This window comes from Argopecten irradians, chromosome 12 (assembly GCF_041381155.1).
Source record: "Argopecten irradians isolate NY chromosome 12, Ai_NY, whole genome shotgun sequence".
NCBI classification, from domain to species: domain Eukaryota; kingdom Metazoa; phylum Mollusca; class Bivalvia; order Pectinida; family Pectinidae; genus Argopecten; species Argopecten irradians.
In genome coordinates this window covers 36,860,919-36,875,930 of record NC_091145.1, presented here as the reverse complement: position 1 = coordinate 36,875,930, position 15,012 = coordinate 36,860,919, and the positions used below count along the sequence as shown (strand labels likewise).

The following is a 15,012-nucleotide window of genomic DNA, read 5'->3' as shown; positions in this document are numbered from 1 at the left end:
CTTTTATTAATATTATAAGCGACAGTTGACAGCATGGCGGACGTACAAGTGGCACCGCTCAGAACTTTAAATGACTTTATGATGGAATCGGCTCGGTTTCAGACGCCAAACATTAAAGATCCAGAAAAGTGGGCAAATCGAGTATTGAATAATTTGCTTTACTACCAAACAAATTATTTCCTGACGGCAATGATTGTCTTTTTATTGATCGGGTAAGTGGCATGACGACACTTGGCTGACACTTCATTTTTTTTCTTGTCTGTCAATTTGTCTGACTAACACGCGATGTTATGTAATGTTACCATGACATTTAAAATGCCAAACAGCGATGCGTTATTGAAAAATTACCTTAAAACATTAGGTCTAAATCATAGATTTTGCTGTTACATTTATCAGTACTACTGGGTGTTGAACTGTTGAATCACAGGAGTTTGACGTTCTGTCAATAATATATAGTGTAAATATATAAAAATAATACCCCTATACACTATAACTTATATAGTATATAGAGGTATTTTTTATATATTTATACTATATATTATTGACAGAACGTCAAACTCCTGTGATCAAAGCTTGTGCTGGCAGATCTCAAAGGAAAATCAGTTTTTGCCCAACGCAACGGTCAGTGCATAGTTTTTGCCCAAATCAACGGTCAGTGCATAAACACAATAGCACTCGCGACATATTCGTACAAACTCTGAGTGACATGTCCTTCTCATCTACATCCTTGATAAAATTGTATCAGGAGAGGAGAAATGTAGTGGCCAGAGGGGGATTCAAACCTGGAACCTGATTGCTCTACCGCTGATCTACCGCTGATCTACTTACCTGGTCACAGATGATTGACCCATTCCTATCCCACTACACTCCTCCCTCCTTTTTCAAAGTCTTCATCCTTGAAGACATACGATGATACAAGAACCTTATATCACCACTGTAGGTATTTTAGTTGGGTGCCAATTTTGAAACGGGATAGGAGAAAATGTTGAGACCAGACTGGTATTCAGACTGGTATTCAAACCTGGGACTCTGAACACTAGCCGAATGCTCTACCGCTGAGTACTCTACCGCTGCACTACTGAGCTACAGTTGGACATCACTAGCTGACCTGGTCACCGATGTTGACCCAGTCCAATCCTGCTACAGAATCAATCTTTTTCACTCTCAAAACATTTTGCACCCAAAAGCCTATTGACCCAAGTTAGTGTCACAAGTCACTGTATAGCACTAAATGCCTGAATGTCAGATGTCCTGGATTTGAGCCCCAGTCTGGCCAATACATTTTCTCTTCTCCTGTTACACATCAGTTTTTAGCTCACCTGGCCCTAAGGGCTGGTGAGCTTATGTCATGGCGTGGCGTTTGTCGTTCGTTAAATTTTGGCTCTGACCCCTCGGGGGCAGGAGGGGCGGGGCCCAATAGGGGAATTTGAGTTAAATCCTATAAATCGCAACTTGTCCTAGAGTTCCGCATGGATTGTAACCAAATTTGCCAACGAACATCCTTGTGGGAAGGGGAACAGAATCTGTATAAATTTTGGCTCTCACCCCCCGGGGACAGGAGGGGACAGGAGGGGCAGGGCCAAGTAGGGGAAATAAAGGTAAATCCTATAAATCGCAACTTGTCCTAGAGTTCTGCATGGATTGTAACCAAAGGACTAGATATGTTAATGGCTCTTTTTGGCCCCTAAATCTACCAAATTTTAAATTAAGTATTTAGAAATTAAGTTGCTGCGTTTGAAATATTGAATACACCCCTGATAAAAACTTAATGATGTTTTTGTTGACAGAAAGTATGTTTTTGCTATATAACCATGGTAACTTTGCATAAATTATGCAAATTTGAAAATTTTGTCAATTTTGGCATATATTTTGATAGTTTTTCTTTTAAAAGCAATAGAGCGCATTCTAGAACAAACTTTATATTTTAAGAGAATTAGCAGACTCGAAAAATACATCATTTTGAGAAATATAAAGTTTGTTCTAGAATGCGCTCTATGCTAACTAGATGAAAAACTGCATAAAAATGCCAATTTTGATGAAATTTTCACATTTTGCATAATTTATGCATAATAAAATGGTTGCCATGGCAACTAGAACTGCTATATTACCTTACAGCACTATCAAATATGTCCAGTATGTAGTTAATATTTGAAATGCAAGAATAACATCTTAAAATAACAGACTTTGAAAAATAGCGGATTTGGGGGTCATAGATGACCCTTACCATATCTAGCCCTTTGTCCACAAACATCCTTGGGGGAAGGGGAACTGTACTTGTATAAATTTTTGCTCTGACTCCCAGGGGAAAGGAGGGGCAGGGCCCAATAGGGGAAATAGAGGTAAATCCTTTAAATAGCTACTTGTCCTAGAGTTCTGCTTGGATTGTGACCAAATTTTGCCACAAACATCCTCGGGGAAAGGGAACAGAACTTGTATAAATTTTGGCTCTGACCCCCCCCCCCCCCCCCCCCCAGGGTAGGAGGGGCGGGGCCCAACTAGGGAAATAGAAGTAAATCCTATAAATGGCTACTTATCCTAGAGTTCTACATGGATTTGATCAAATTTGGCCACAAATATCCTTGTGGGAAGGGAAACAGAACTTGTATAAATTTTGGCTCTGACCCCCTGTGGGCAGGAGGGGCGGGGCCCAATGGGGGGAAATAGAGGTAAATCCTATAAACGCTACTTGTCCTAGAGTTCTACATGGATTGTAACCAAATTTGCCCACAAACATCCTTGGGGAAGGGGAACAGAACCTTTATAAATTTGGCTCTGACCCCCTGGGGGCAGGAGGGGCGGGGCCCAATAGGGGAAATAGAGGTAATTGCTACTTGTCCCAGAGTTCTGCATGGATTGTAACCAAATTTGCCCACAAACATCCTTGGGGGAAGGGGAACAGAACCTGTATAAATTTTGGCCCTGACCCCCCCGGGGGCAGAAGGGGCAGGGCCCAATTAGGGAAATAGAGGTAAATCCTATAAATCGCTACTTGTCCTAGAGTTCCAAATGGATTTTGATCAAATATGGCCACAAATATCCTTGTGGGAAGGAAAACAGAACTTGTATAAATTTTGGCTCTGATCCCCCGGGGGCAGGAGGAGCGGGGCTCAATAGGGGAATAAGAGGTAAATATTCAAATTCCTTAAAAAAAGAAACAATGAACATGTATTCAGAACATTACTTGGCATTAAAAACCAGGTAATCAATACAGGCCCTCTGGGCCTCTTGTTTTTTCTAATTTTGCTACTTGCTCATGATTACCATAATCCAAAATATAAATGGATTAAGAAGTGATAAGATGCATACAAAATTACAGCATACTTTGTTATAATTTAAATACTTCTAAAGGATTAATTTAGTTTCCTTTGCTTTGTTGTAGTATTATTCACCCTGTGAAAATGGTTTGTGGATTTGCAGCCATAGCTGTTGCTTTTGGAGCATTTGTTTACTGTACAAATAGCCAGTTCACTGCCCGTCGTTTCAAGCGAGACCACCCGCTCATCAGCATCCTTATCGTGTTGGCAACAGGCTATGTACTTGTCTACCTGATTGGTGCAGTCATTGTATTCATGTTTGGCATAGCATTCCCATTGCTTTGTAAGTACAATCTATAATTCAATTCTTTGTTAGGATTTAACAGAAATTGTATTCAATATAGCTGGAAACCTTTGTGTTATATACATATCAACAATGTTATTCTGGTCTTAAACATTCTTTCTGAAATTGTATGAAATTTGTCAAAAAATTGCCTTAATGGCACAAACATAAGCTTACTGAGTTATTGCCCTTGGTAATGATAATTTTATTGGACTTAGTGACCACAGTGACTTCAGTTAAATGCTGATTAAGCTCCATGAAACCTTTTTCTTTTTCTTTGTATTTTACATATTGCATCATTTGCATTATTAAGACCCATTGGCCTTTTGTTTTAAAAGTGAACTGTTTAAAGGGGTCATCCTTATAAAATTATGCCTGAGTATTGAGTAAATTTGTATACATACAAGTTTGTAATTTACTCCCAGGACCTTGTTTACTTAACCTAGTGAATCTATGTACCATAGCTGGCTATCTTTTTGAAAATTGTTTTACATGGATAAAGTAAAATTTAATTGTCATTTTAGTAATTTTGCTACATGCATCACTGCGAATGAGGAATGTCAAGAATAAGATCACAAACAAGATGGAGTACATAGGACTAAAAAGGACGCCGATGGGGATCATCCTGGAAGGCCTTGGACAGGAACAGGAAGCTGGCTCGTAATCTCAGTCAGGATTGATCACAATCCCCGTTGTTTTCTCTACAGTTTATTTATCACATTTATTAATAACTGTCTCTATTAGTCTGATCCTTAGCTTAGTTTATGTCAATAACATCAAGCTTTTTTTAATAACGATAAGCACTCATATTTATCACTGTATTTTACAACTTACAAATTACAGATACAGTACAAATATCTAAATATTGCTTTTTAGTTAATAAATTTCAATTACCTGTCGTAAGTTTATAATTTTTCCTTGTGTTAATATATACAATTTGTAGTTTTTCCCTTGTGTTAAAAGTAATATTTAGATTAAAGTCTTGATATAAATGCATATCAATGAAGACAGACTGCTATTATCTGACAGGGTTTAGGAGGGGAATAAATGTAGAGTTATTTGGTGGTTTTGTTAATGTGAAGCTTTGTGCAATATATTTTATTGTTATGTATTTATGATATTTCAAAATAATGCTGTCTATTTTTAGCCATATGTAACAATTATGTATTCATTATTCTGTGCAATTTATTTCTCTGTCGGTCAAAGAATAGTTTTCTTTGAGAATGTCTTCCTTGCCAAAAAAAATCATTCTCATAAAGGGGCGTAACTCTAAACATGTTAGGATAATTGTGTAATGATTTGTTGCATCAGAGAAATTTTTTACGGCATGCTTTGTTTGTTCAGTAAATATGGTGTATGGAGATTATTTTGGTACTATGAGAAATTTTTGGTGATAACAATTGAAAACTACAACAAAATATCGGTAATATTGTTAAAGGGACATGAACCTAAATAAACCATGTAAATTTGAGTAAAATACATATTTAAGACGTGTCAGATACCTTACTAAGTAATATATATCAATTATTGTGCAAATGTGTCAAATAAATTAATAATAATGGAAATTCCATCTTTCTGTATTTTGAACCGACCCGGTCGAATTTTGTAACAATAGTATAGTAGTGTTGAACTTAAGTGACCTCCCACAATGCACTGCATATGTAAACAAAATAGTGGGTCAAAAACGTGGGTGAAGCGAACACAAACGAATTCCGATAGAAAACAGTGTACGTCAAGAGTCAGTAACATGCGCAATTGGGAAAGTAGGTAAATATAAATGGATCACTGAAATGCATGAGACGGGAGCAACTCCCCACTTTATACTTGCGTTATGTACATATGTGCAATAAGTCAGGAACCTCCCTTCGCGGTGCCCTGTCGAATGAAAAGTCTCGTTTGACTTTTGACTTATCATTCTTATGCTAAATACAAATTGTTTTCTAACAAATATGGCTTAAACTTCATTTGTCAACCATCGTTAATTAGAAAATAATTTTACAATGTGGAAAACTAATATTCCTTGTCATGTCAGCAAGTTTATTGTTCACTATAACCTCGCTTTCGGCCAGCTTTCATTTTGTGTTCCAAAAATAGAATATGACGGTCTATTTTTATCATTTTTGAGGTAGGAATTCCCCACGTTTTCCTGTCGTTTTAGATAACCAATCATTGTAATAAAATATTCAATAAACATCGAAAACCATATCTAAGCTTACAGAACAAATTATTTAAGGTTCATGTCCCTTAAAATATTTTATTACCTTGGTATAATGAGAAATATTAACAAATTTGTTTCGAAAATATATTGTGCATTGATGAATTTTGTTTTGTTCTGCAATAGCATACTACAGCCTTCATTTTATTACATTTTTGAAGACTATAAATATCATATAGATCATACATAACCATTATCAGTAGTGATGTTATTTAATATCCATAATTTACCATCAAAATAGTCTTTAATACAGAATTTGTGTAATTTAAACTTCATGGTGTATAGTTTTGGAAAATAGATATTGCATTTATGCTGGCTTGGGATTAGTATGTAAGAGTTATCATGTGAAAGTGATATTTGATATCTTATTACAAATACAGGTGTATAAGTCTAACAGTACCAATATACCGGTAATTGAACATACATTGTGTATTGTAGAGATTTTGATTTGTAGATATCCAAGATTTTGAGGATTGATTATCACAATGTGTTGATTATATTTTGTTTATGATCAATGGTGCTGGAATATTCACTTTTTGTTGAAGAGAGAGCATGTGTCAACTATTATAATATTAAGCCTATTTAACTCTACATGATTATATGATTAACATAGATTTATGTAACTGAGATAACTCTGTTAGTTTGTTTATTCACAAAGTAGATTACAGTTATCATGATATTTGTATCTCTTGGTGTTTTCTTACAATAGAGTGCACAATAAAAGTCACATGCTTTTTATTCCCTATTTCAGTGTTATACAGGGCAAGCTTCTGTGAATTGTCCATTTGGTGGTTGTGTCTGCAGAATCTGGAGAGTGTGTTGGTGTCATAAAAATTTATTTTGTTGGGTGAAGTTGAGGATTGTTAATCTCATGCTTTCAGCTTTGATAATATAAACATTTTTCTTTGTGTTACATTGTGTTGATCAACATCATTGTCATTGCATATTACAGAGTTGTCTACCTTTGTGGATTAGTACTGTAAGTACTGATTGTTACGTCATATTTTCATGCATGCATGCACGGATTAACATACCTAGCTGGACTTGAATGATGGAGATAAGTAATACAGGTCCTTGTGGCCTCTTGTCACTGGATTATTGATAACCATCACCTTGGACTCAGGTGTAACTGAAGGTATGGAAACTTTTCATTTGGTATTATATACCCAATATTGCATAATCACCATGTGTGTATGTATGAACAAATAAGATTATGTTCATCAATAATATTAAAGGGAGATTTGTACTGCATGTCTTCATTCCATAGCTTTTGTTGCTCTGTTTACCTATCTTTTTCAACCTCTAAAACTTGGATTAGTATCAAATTGATTTTATTTCTCGATTCCAAATAAGATTGCTGTAGAAGACACTGAGGGGAAAATCCAGAGAACTGCTATTAGTACCATAGTTCTAAAACCAAGGCAGTTACATAGCCTAAAGACACCAAATTAGCATTCAAATAACATACAGGAATCTTCTTCAAGATGAAATATTGGAAAGAAGGAAACAGTTTAAAATATTTATTGAATATCAATATACTGTTACCATCACAACTAATGTGTAACTTATTTGTGTCAACATGACTTTTATTATTTAAGGGTTTCATTTACATACTTTAATATTTTTTGTAGAGAAATCCTTAGATTCAGTAATTTTTGTGATTTTAATTTATCAACATTTTGTTTTTTTTTTTATTTTCTTTGCTATGGGACCCAGTATTATAGTCTTGAGTTATTATGTTACATTATTTATGCATGTTGTTTAGAAGAACTATTCAGATCTAGAGACATCTGTGACTCAAATCATTGATTATAATTCAAGAGACTTAACTCAATCAAATTAGATTATCTTTAATTAGTCTTTCCCCATCAACTGTCCACTAATGGGCTAACGAGGAATGACAGATGATTAATTAAATCTATTTGATTTAGATTAAGGCTTAATTGCATATGATAGTACATCTGTACTCGATATTGTTTGATTAACTTTTTTTGGTGTTGACAGAGCTGTTCACATTTTCATTGAATGTGGCTTTGTTAATGTGGTGTTTGGTTCTATAACAACTTGATTATGACATCATTGATTATGACATCATTGATGATGTCATATTATACATTGTACTATTGATGTATCTACCACTGTTTGTGTTGTATGGTACACCGTGTTGAACCTCCCTCACAGGTAAAATCAACCAGAAATTATTTCATGTCCACCAAATAACAAAATCTAAACAAGCCAGCCTCCTTTGGTAAAATTTAGTCTAGTATTAACAATGTTGACCGAAATGTGTAACAAAGTTGACAAGTGTTGATATATGTACTTTAATTAAACATGTACAAAGTCTGTAACCTCTAATAAACTACATAATAATACTACTTTAATGATTGTCGTATGTTACTTTTAGATGGAAGAACTGGACTCTTTGTTTTAATGAATGTTTCCTTGAAACAAGATTCTTTATTCACGCACACTTTAAAGCCATTCATCTGAACATGCTTAGGCGCCGCTTTGTTATGGTTCAGACCTTTCTTAGATTAAACAATGTGCTGTGGTTTAAGAGCACAAAAAGTTGTGACATGGAAAGAGTGATGTTGGCATGTCAATGAGAGGAAGTGTGTCAAGTACGAGGACCTGTTGGCAGAGTGCCGGGAGCAGGGATGGCAGACCTCGTACTTCTTAAATTGGAACTCTTCAGATGTATACCACTTATATGACTTTGGATGTCATAAATGTTAGTAAGTAAGAAAACCAAGCATTTTCTTTGCCAGAAAACCTAATTACGCCCTAACTGCGAATAAGAAAATGAATAGTTTAATTGAAATGTTGACCTTCTATAGCCGTATTTTCAGATATTGAATGATGTTTTCTTCTTCACAATGGACAACACACAGCAACGATGAACTGACACTGTTTGAGGTGAAGTGTCCTCGGTGGCAACCATGCAGTTGTTATGAGAATAGTCCCTTAGTTTCAAAATGGATGCTCTCGTATCACATCCAAGGTCATGTACAACAGACACATCTGAGGAATTATAATTGGGTACTTCTATGTGGAGGTCGGGCTTTAATTTCCTGTTTAGTGATGCACATAGACAAGATACAGAGTTCAAACTTGCCGAAGCAGATATGGATGAATAACTATATACTAGTGCAGTACATGTACATTGAAGCCAACCATTGGAATACAATGACTGCTGACCACTGTTGATCCACCGCCCCCACATACATGTGATCTGAGCAGCTAGAGGTTCAATTATTATTAACAAAGGATGATGATGACTCCCAACAGATCAGCAATACCATGTACCATCAAAATCATCCGTACTATGTGTAAAAGGAGCGGGTCGGTGTGACTTGTAAATAGTGTTAAATACGGTCTCTGTCACTCAGCTGACGGAGCATGCTTCTTTGGCTCAGTCGGTAGAGCCGTAGATTTCCACGCCGGAGACCCGGGTTCGATTCCTGGTCGGGGCACTCGACAGGAATGTGTATTTTCCCTGTTCTTCTACATATGTAATAAGAGGATAGAAAACGTCAATCAATAGGTCACCCAAAGACATCTAAAATACGACAGCTCAAACATTCTACAGTACAACATTTATTCTAAAACATTTTGAGAATTTATTCTACATTGCCCACTAACAATAAATATAATTTAAATCTAGCATTTTTATTTATGTAATTATGTCAAAAATTGTATAACAAATACATATAACTCACAACATAAGACCCACAATGTAAACCACAGGGATTTGACAGGACCAACCAACGGTCATTATAATACATATATTGACGATTGGTCTACAGCAGTCTATAACAACCACAGTACAGGAGATAACAATAACAGTATATGATAAACAACTTGTGGTATTACAACATATAATATACTGTAATACAATATTGACACTAATACATGTACATGATTAACAGGAATCCCCACACTGATTTTTGTACAGCCGTAGTCAGGAGCAAGGACTACAACATTGTAAAGTTTCAATTGTATATCTTTCAAAATGGCTAACTGAACAAAGTGATGACAACAACTGAAGTACATATAAACAAACCATGTCATAAACAAATAGATGGAACATAAAAAGTGTCATGCAAAGTAATTTTGTTAACAAAAAGATCTTGTCATATACCGGTACATGAAGCTGTAAATTCAATAAATAGAAGTTTCTTAATTTTTATATTTATCCTTGTCTTCTGTAATGCTTTACTATGGAGAAATTTAAATTAAGAAACTCTTTGAATTTAATATAAAAAATGGTTGTGGAACTGGCCAATTGGAGTCTGGCCCCAATTTTTTGGAACAAAAATCAATGACTGAAATCAAAACATATTTGCAAACAATATTTCCATTCTGTAACCCACAGGGACCTGGCAGGCTGGCACAAATCCCTAACCAACAGTATTATATAAACATATTTGAAAACATTTTTTCCATTCTGTAACATAGGTTAAACATTTGACTTCCTCTTGTTTCAAGAATTTGGGGCCAGATCGTTGCGATGCTTACTAATGTTTTGTTGTCATTCAGATTGTACATTAGAGTACCTTGCCTCACAAATTCACAATACAAGAGATTCTGCAAATGATATCACATATTCATTATAATAAACAACTACATATGGACAAGCATGTTCTTTTCACAGTTTTACAAAATACATAAAATGGTCAGTGTGTAATATTGGCTGTATACAAGCAAATTATTTAAACGGTTTGTATGATATTGGCAGTATAAAAGCAAATAATTTAGTCATTAAAAAGAATAAAAACACAACCATAACTAAATATGAATCAAAATGTCATGATATATATTTATAATTTCTATGATAAAGTTCATTCTACAACATTCTAAATGGCAAGACACCACAAGAGAAAACCTATATGAACTTCAATATAATTACAAAATAAAATCTTCTTTCTATACTTTCTCATTTATGGATGATAAGAGATACATATTGAATTCAAAAAAGGTACTTGTTTGTTTACAGATGATTTCTGACAAAATGTCAAACTGTCTTTAGTCACTTAATATTCCTCTTGACAACAGACAACCTATACCGTATTCGCCGTAATAAGTGCCGGAGGCGGCACGTAACAAAAGGGTGGGGTGGTGGCCTTATTAAAGAACCAAAATATAAGTTGTGGACAAAAAGCCTCTAAAAAAGAAAGCCAAATCTTGACTCTACTTATGGCACAGTAATCTGTCACAAAATGCCTTCATTCTTATGAGACACATAGTTCATGTGATATAAAATGGAGATGTTATAATCATCACACATTTATCAAACACCTTTAAATCTATGGAGGTGTGTATATAACTCCTTCTTTAGAAGGGAGGGCCACATATAGAGGGGGGGCCTTATTAGGGCGAATAAGGTATACAATGTAAAATAACTTACTGTAAATTTACAAGACAACAAGGTATCATGAATTATGATTAAGTTCTATAACTGTAGATATATAGTTGACATGCTCCACAAAGTCCATTGAACAAATGCCAATTCCTTGACTACCTGTTTTCTTATCTTTAAGCCAGCTGACAAAAAACGGTGCCAGTTTTGTTGCCAATGCGTCTTTAAGACTACTACCAAAGTTAGAGACGATGGTAGCCATGCCGGGCGTGAGAACACCTTGCCAACAGTGAAATATATTGTCTGTTCGTCCTGATTTATATTGTTTATCCATGAACGACATAACGTCATGAACATCTGGCGTGTTGGCCCATGGAGATCGGATTATGGTCTGTGGCCAGAAGGTCAGGTGCTCACTGACGATGTCATGCTGGTAGATGAGGATTACCTGTAGGTTATGTTCCCACATCATCTCCAAGGTCACACTGTCCATGTCTATATATGGACACATCTTACTGCCCAGTTTATCGGTCAGTAAAGTCAGAAGGTTAACATGGTCTGTATTGGACATGGAGTAAAAATGATTGAAGTCCAATATAACCACTTCTTTGGGATGCTTTTCTAAGAACACATTGACTTCATCTAAACATTTAGATACTGTAGCTCCGATTAGTCCATGAAGAAAATGGAAATTGTGTGTTTTTGAGGACCAACAGACACGACAGTCAAGGTAGCGTATTCCATGCTCTAGTTGCTGAGATACAGTCAGGTTCTGTGTGAGGGCCCAGCGACACAATGTGTCCTTTCCAGCTGTACCAAACATTCGGGTCAGGTCCTGTATCCACTGAGGCTGGTCCGGTCCCACATCTCCAGATGGGCTGATGGAATAGCTGAATGTGTTGTGGGAGCCTGTGGGTAACAAAACACTAAGTTACAAGTAGACAGATTCGTAAAGACTTCATTCACTGTCTTTTAAAACCAAAATTTTCATTATTGCATGATTTTTGCATATTTTTTGAAAACTGTGCTACTTTTTTAAATCACATACCAAAATTAACAGCAAAAGTTTAGGCTTATCTCTAATTCTTCTGCATATCACATACCATATTGAAAGTATGCATGTACATATAAATAATAAATAATAATAAGTAAATAATATTGACATCTAAAATAATCTAAAGATTAATTTTTATCAATGTAGAGTTCTTTGTATTTTCTATGGGAACATGTTTTATACAAGAACAATAAATAAATAAAACAAAATCAGAAAATCAAAAGTACATCTGTACTGGTAATTTTGGACACCTTGCCTTTAAAACACACTACTTTGTACTTATAAGCCTATGAGTTAGTTGTGCATATCAAAAATAATCTGATGGTATTAAATATGACGTGAAAAAAGACTGTCAAAGTTGGCCAAATTTATCAGCGATGGACCTTACATAAATAGATTTACAAACTTTAAAATATTAAAATTCTGAAATGCTAGGATACAGCCGAGATAGGATGGCTAATATGGGGATTTACGTCATGCATCTTCTCATTATCTGGCAATAAAAGAAGTGATAGGCACAGGCCTATAGAGATAAGTAGTGGGCTTATTTGATACCAAAATACAGGCACGATACATACAGGTTCATGCAAAATACTGTGGGATGAAGTAGAGTATAACAGGTCTTTAAAATGATGCAAGTTTTATTAATAATGCATTATAGACTATATAATTATATGGATATTTGTAGGTTTATCCTGTATGTGTACATGTGTTTATAATAGGGAGTTTTTTTATACAGAGATCAGACTTTTGAAGGAGTGCTGAAACGTTACTTTTTTCTCCGGTTTGATTCTGAAAAATGATAAAACATAATTATTTTGATAGTATACATTTTTAGTATTTCTTGACTTTGGATTTTCTTCACACATTATATTACACATTGTTCTTACTTCTGTTTGATTTTATAGTTGATTTTTTTAAATGTAAAGGGCATGTAAACTCAAGAGTGCCACATGATTTGGTTGCTGTAAATAGGGGCATGCTACTAGTGTAGTAGTACTAGACTGTATACATGTAAATCATCAGTGACCAGGTAGCTCAATCAGTACATTGTCAGGCTAGTGAGTGGACCCTGGAGAAACCTGAAGGGGGACTGTCATGGCATCCCCCACCCTCATCTATTTTTTTTTGGATGATTACGGTAAGTGATTTACAGTAAAGTCTTTTTATTTCAAGAATTGGCAACACAAATTTGCAGCAGTTGGAAAATAATTAGTGATGCCATGTAAAAAATTCTGCCCTTTTTTGATGAAATGTCTTAAACAACTTCATACGTTTTTCACAGAATCCTGCATTTGGGTTACTTAATAATTTACTTAATGAAATAGGTAACCCTACTTGCCAACCCTCCCTATTTTGAGCCCTCATTTTAGGCCAATTTAGCAAGTCCAAATTATCTAATATTCAAAATGTCAAAAATCTGACTATACCATCAGAAAGAACAGGTCAAAATATGCAAAAATCAATCTTTTATTTCTTGATAAGGGGTTACTAACTAGACTTTCTTGAGGTTAAAATTTTAAAAACGTTAAATATACCCCCATATGGGAATTTCAAAAAGTTTGCAAGTACGGGTAACTGTTACGCAAATGCAGGACTAGTACTGTTACCCATATGCAGGTTATTCCAATACAATTAGATATAAGACTTTGAGAAACTTCTGACAGAAAACATCAACACAATGTGTTGATTCAAAAGTGTGTTGTCGTAGGCCTTTGATATTGCTGGAGTAATTTAATGAGTATTTTGCCCACTGTCCATCCTAGATTCTCTGATGAAGGAGGGAGTGGACAAGCTCAATCCGTGAGAGCATCCTGCCAGTAGTCAGAGGTACCGAGTTCAAACTCTGGTGGGGCCACAAGTCATTTTCCTGGATCTCCTGTTAGTATTACAGACAAATTGCAACAACAAACCAAACATGTACTATAATAAGTGAATTAAGTTCTGGCTAAAGCTGTAAAATAAACATCATTTACCATATAAACAGTAAGTAAGTCATGTTCAGATGTGAGGATCCCTTTTTAAGCTTTTGTTTTTATGTAAAATCAGTGTGTATATTTTACATGATCCAGAAGAATTTCAAGCACCCGCCCTTAAAATGGTAAGATCTATACTGTAGACATCATAGATCTGAGGTAATGTTCACAAATTAACAACAAAGCAGAACAATCGCCAATATTAGCAGTGCGTCAACAGGGTGGCCTAGTAAACAGCCTGACAAAAGCCACCTATCTGCCCACCCCTTCCAACTCCCTTTTATTATTTTATTTCATCATGGATAAACAACGTAGGAAGGAACCCTTACCTGGGATAGCAAGCTGATTCAATGGTGTCTGTACACAACTCTCTGGAAGGTGTGACATCCAGTCTGTTAACTTGTAATCAGTCTTCGAACCTGCCATGCTAAAAGTCATCCAAATCTCTAATTTATCTTAAGAATATAATAAAACATGAGTTATCTCCCTTCCACAGACTATTTCCGTTTTCATCATTACAAGAAGTGGTTCGATGCTCAGCGACGGCAGACCTTTAGGTATGTTTTTATTTCACCTTTACATTTTTTATGATTTTCTCTTCATCGGTTTTCTAACACCTTTCTTTATATATCAAGTTCGAAATATTAAAGGTAAAATGCATAAAGGAAAATAATTTATTAATGGTTGTAAATACAGCCAAAAAATGTCTGTTTAGGGTTACATTGGAAGTAGACCGGTTTTTTAGTGTCTTTCACTCTAAAGTAATGGCCAGAACCGGAATCTGAGATCGAAATCCCGAATTTTTTTCGTC

At 35.3% G+C, this 15,012-nt stretch overlaps 2 protein-coding genes across 2 annotated transcripts; one reads left to right on the top strand and one right to left on the bottom strand.

The window, feature by feature from the left end:
* The first annotated feature begins 19 nt into the window (after positions 1-19).
* LOC138304860 (PRA1 family protein 2-like) lies at positions 20-8,193 on the top strand. The gene is made up of 3 exons (XM_069245191.1): positions 20-212; positions 3,380-3,597; positions 4,122-8,193. Exons 1-3 carry the CDS (start codon positions 34-36, stop codon positions 4,259-4,261), a joined length of 537 nt encoding a protein of 178 aa, XP_069101292.1. The 5' UTR covers positions 20-33; the 3' UTR covers positions 4,262-8,193.
* Positions 8,194-9,397: 1,204 nt separating this feature from the next.
* Positions 9,398-14,720, bottom strand: LOC138304859 (PI-PLC X domain-containing protein 3-like). The gene is made up of 2 exons (XM_069245190.1): positions 14,531-14,720; positions 9,398-12,080 (listed from the first exon to the last, which is right to left on the bottom strand). The coding sequence occupies exons 1-2, from the start codon at positions 14,637-14,639 to the stop codon at positions 11,245-11,247; spliced, it is 945 nt and encodes a 314-aa protein (XP_069101291.1). The 5' UTR covers positions 14,640-14,720; the 3' UTR covers positions 9,398-11,244.
* Positions 14,721-15,012: the final 292 nt, after the last annotated feature.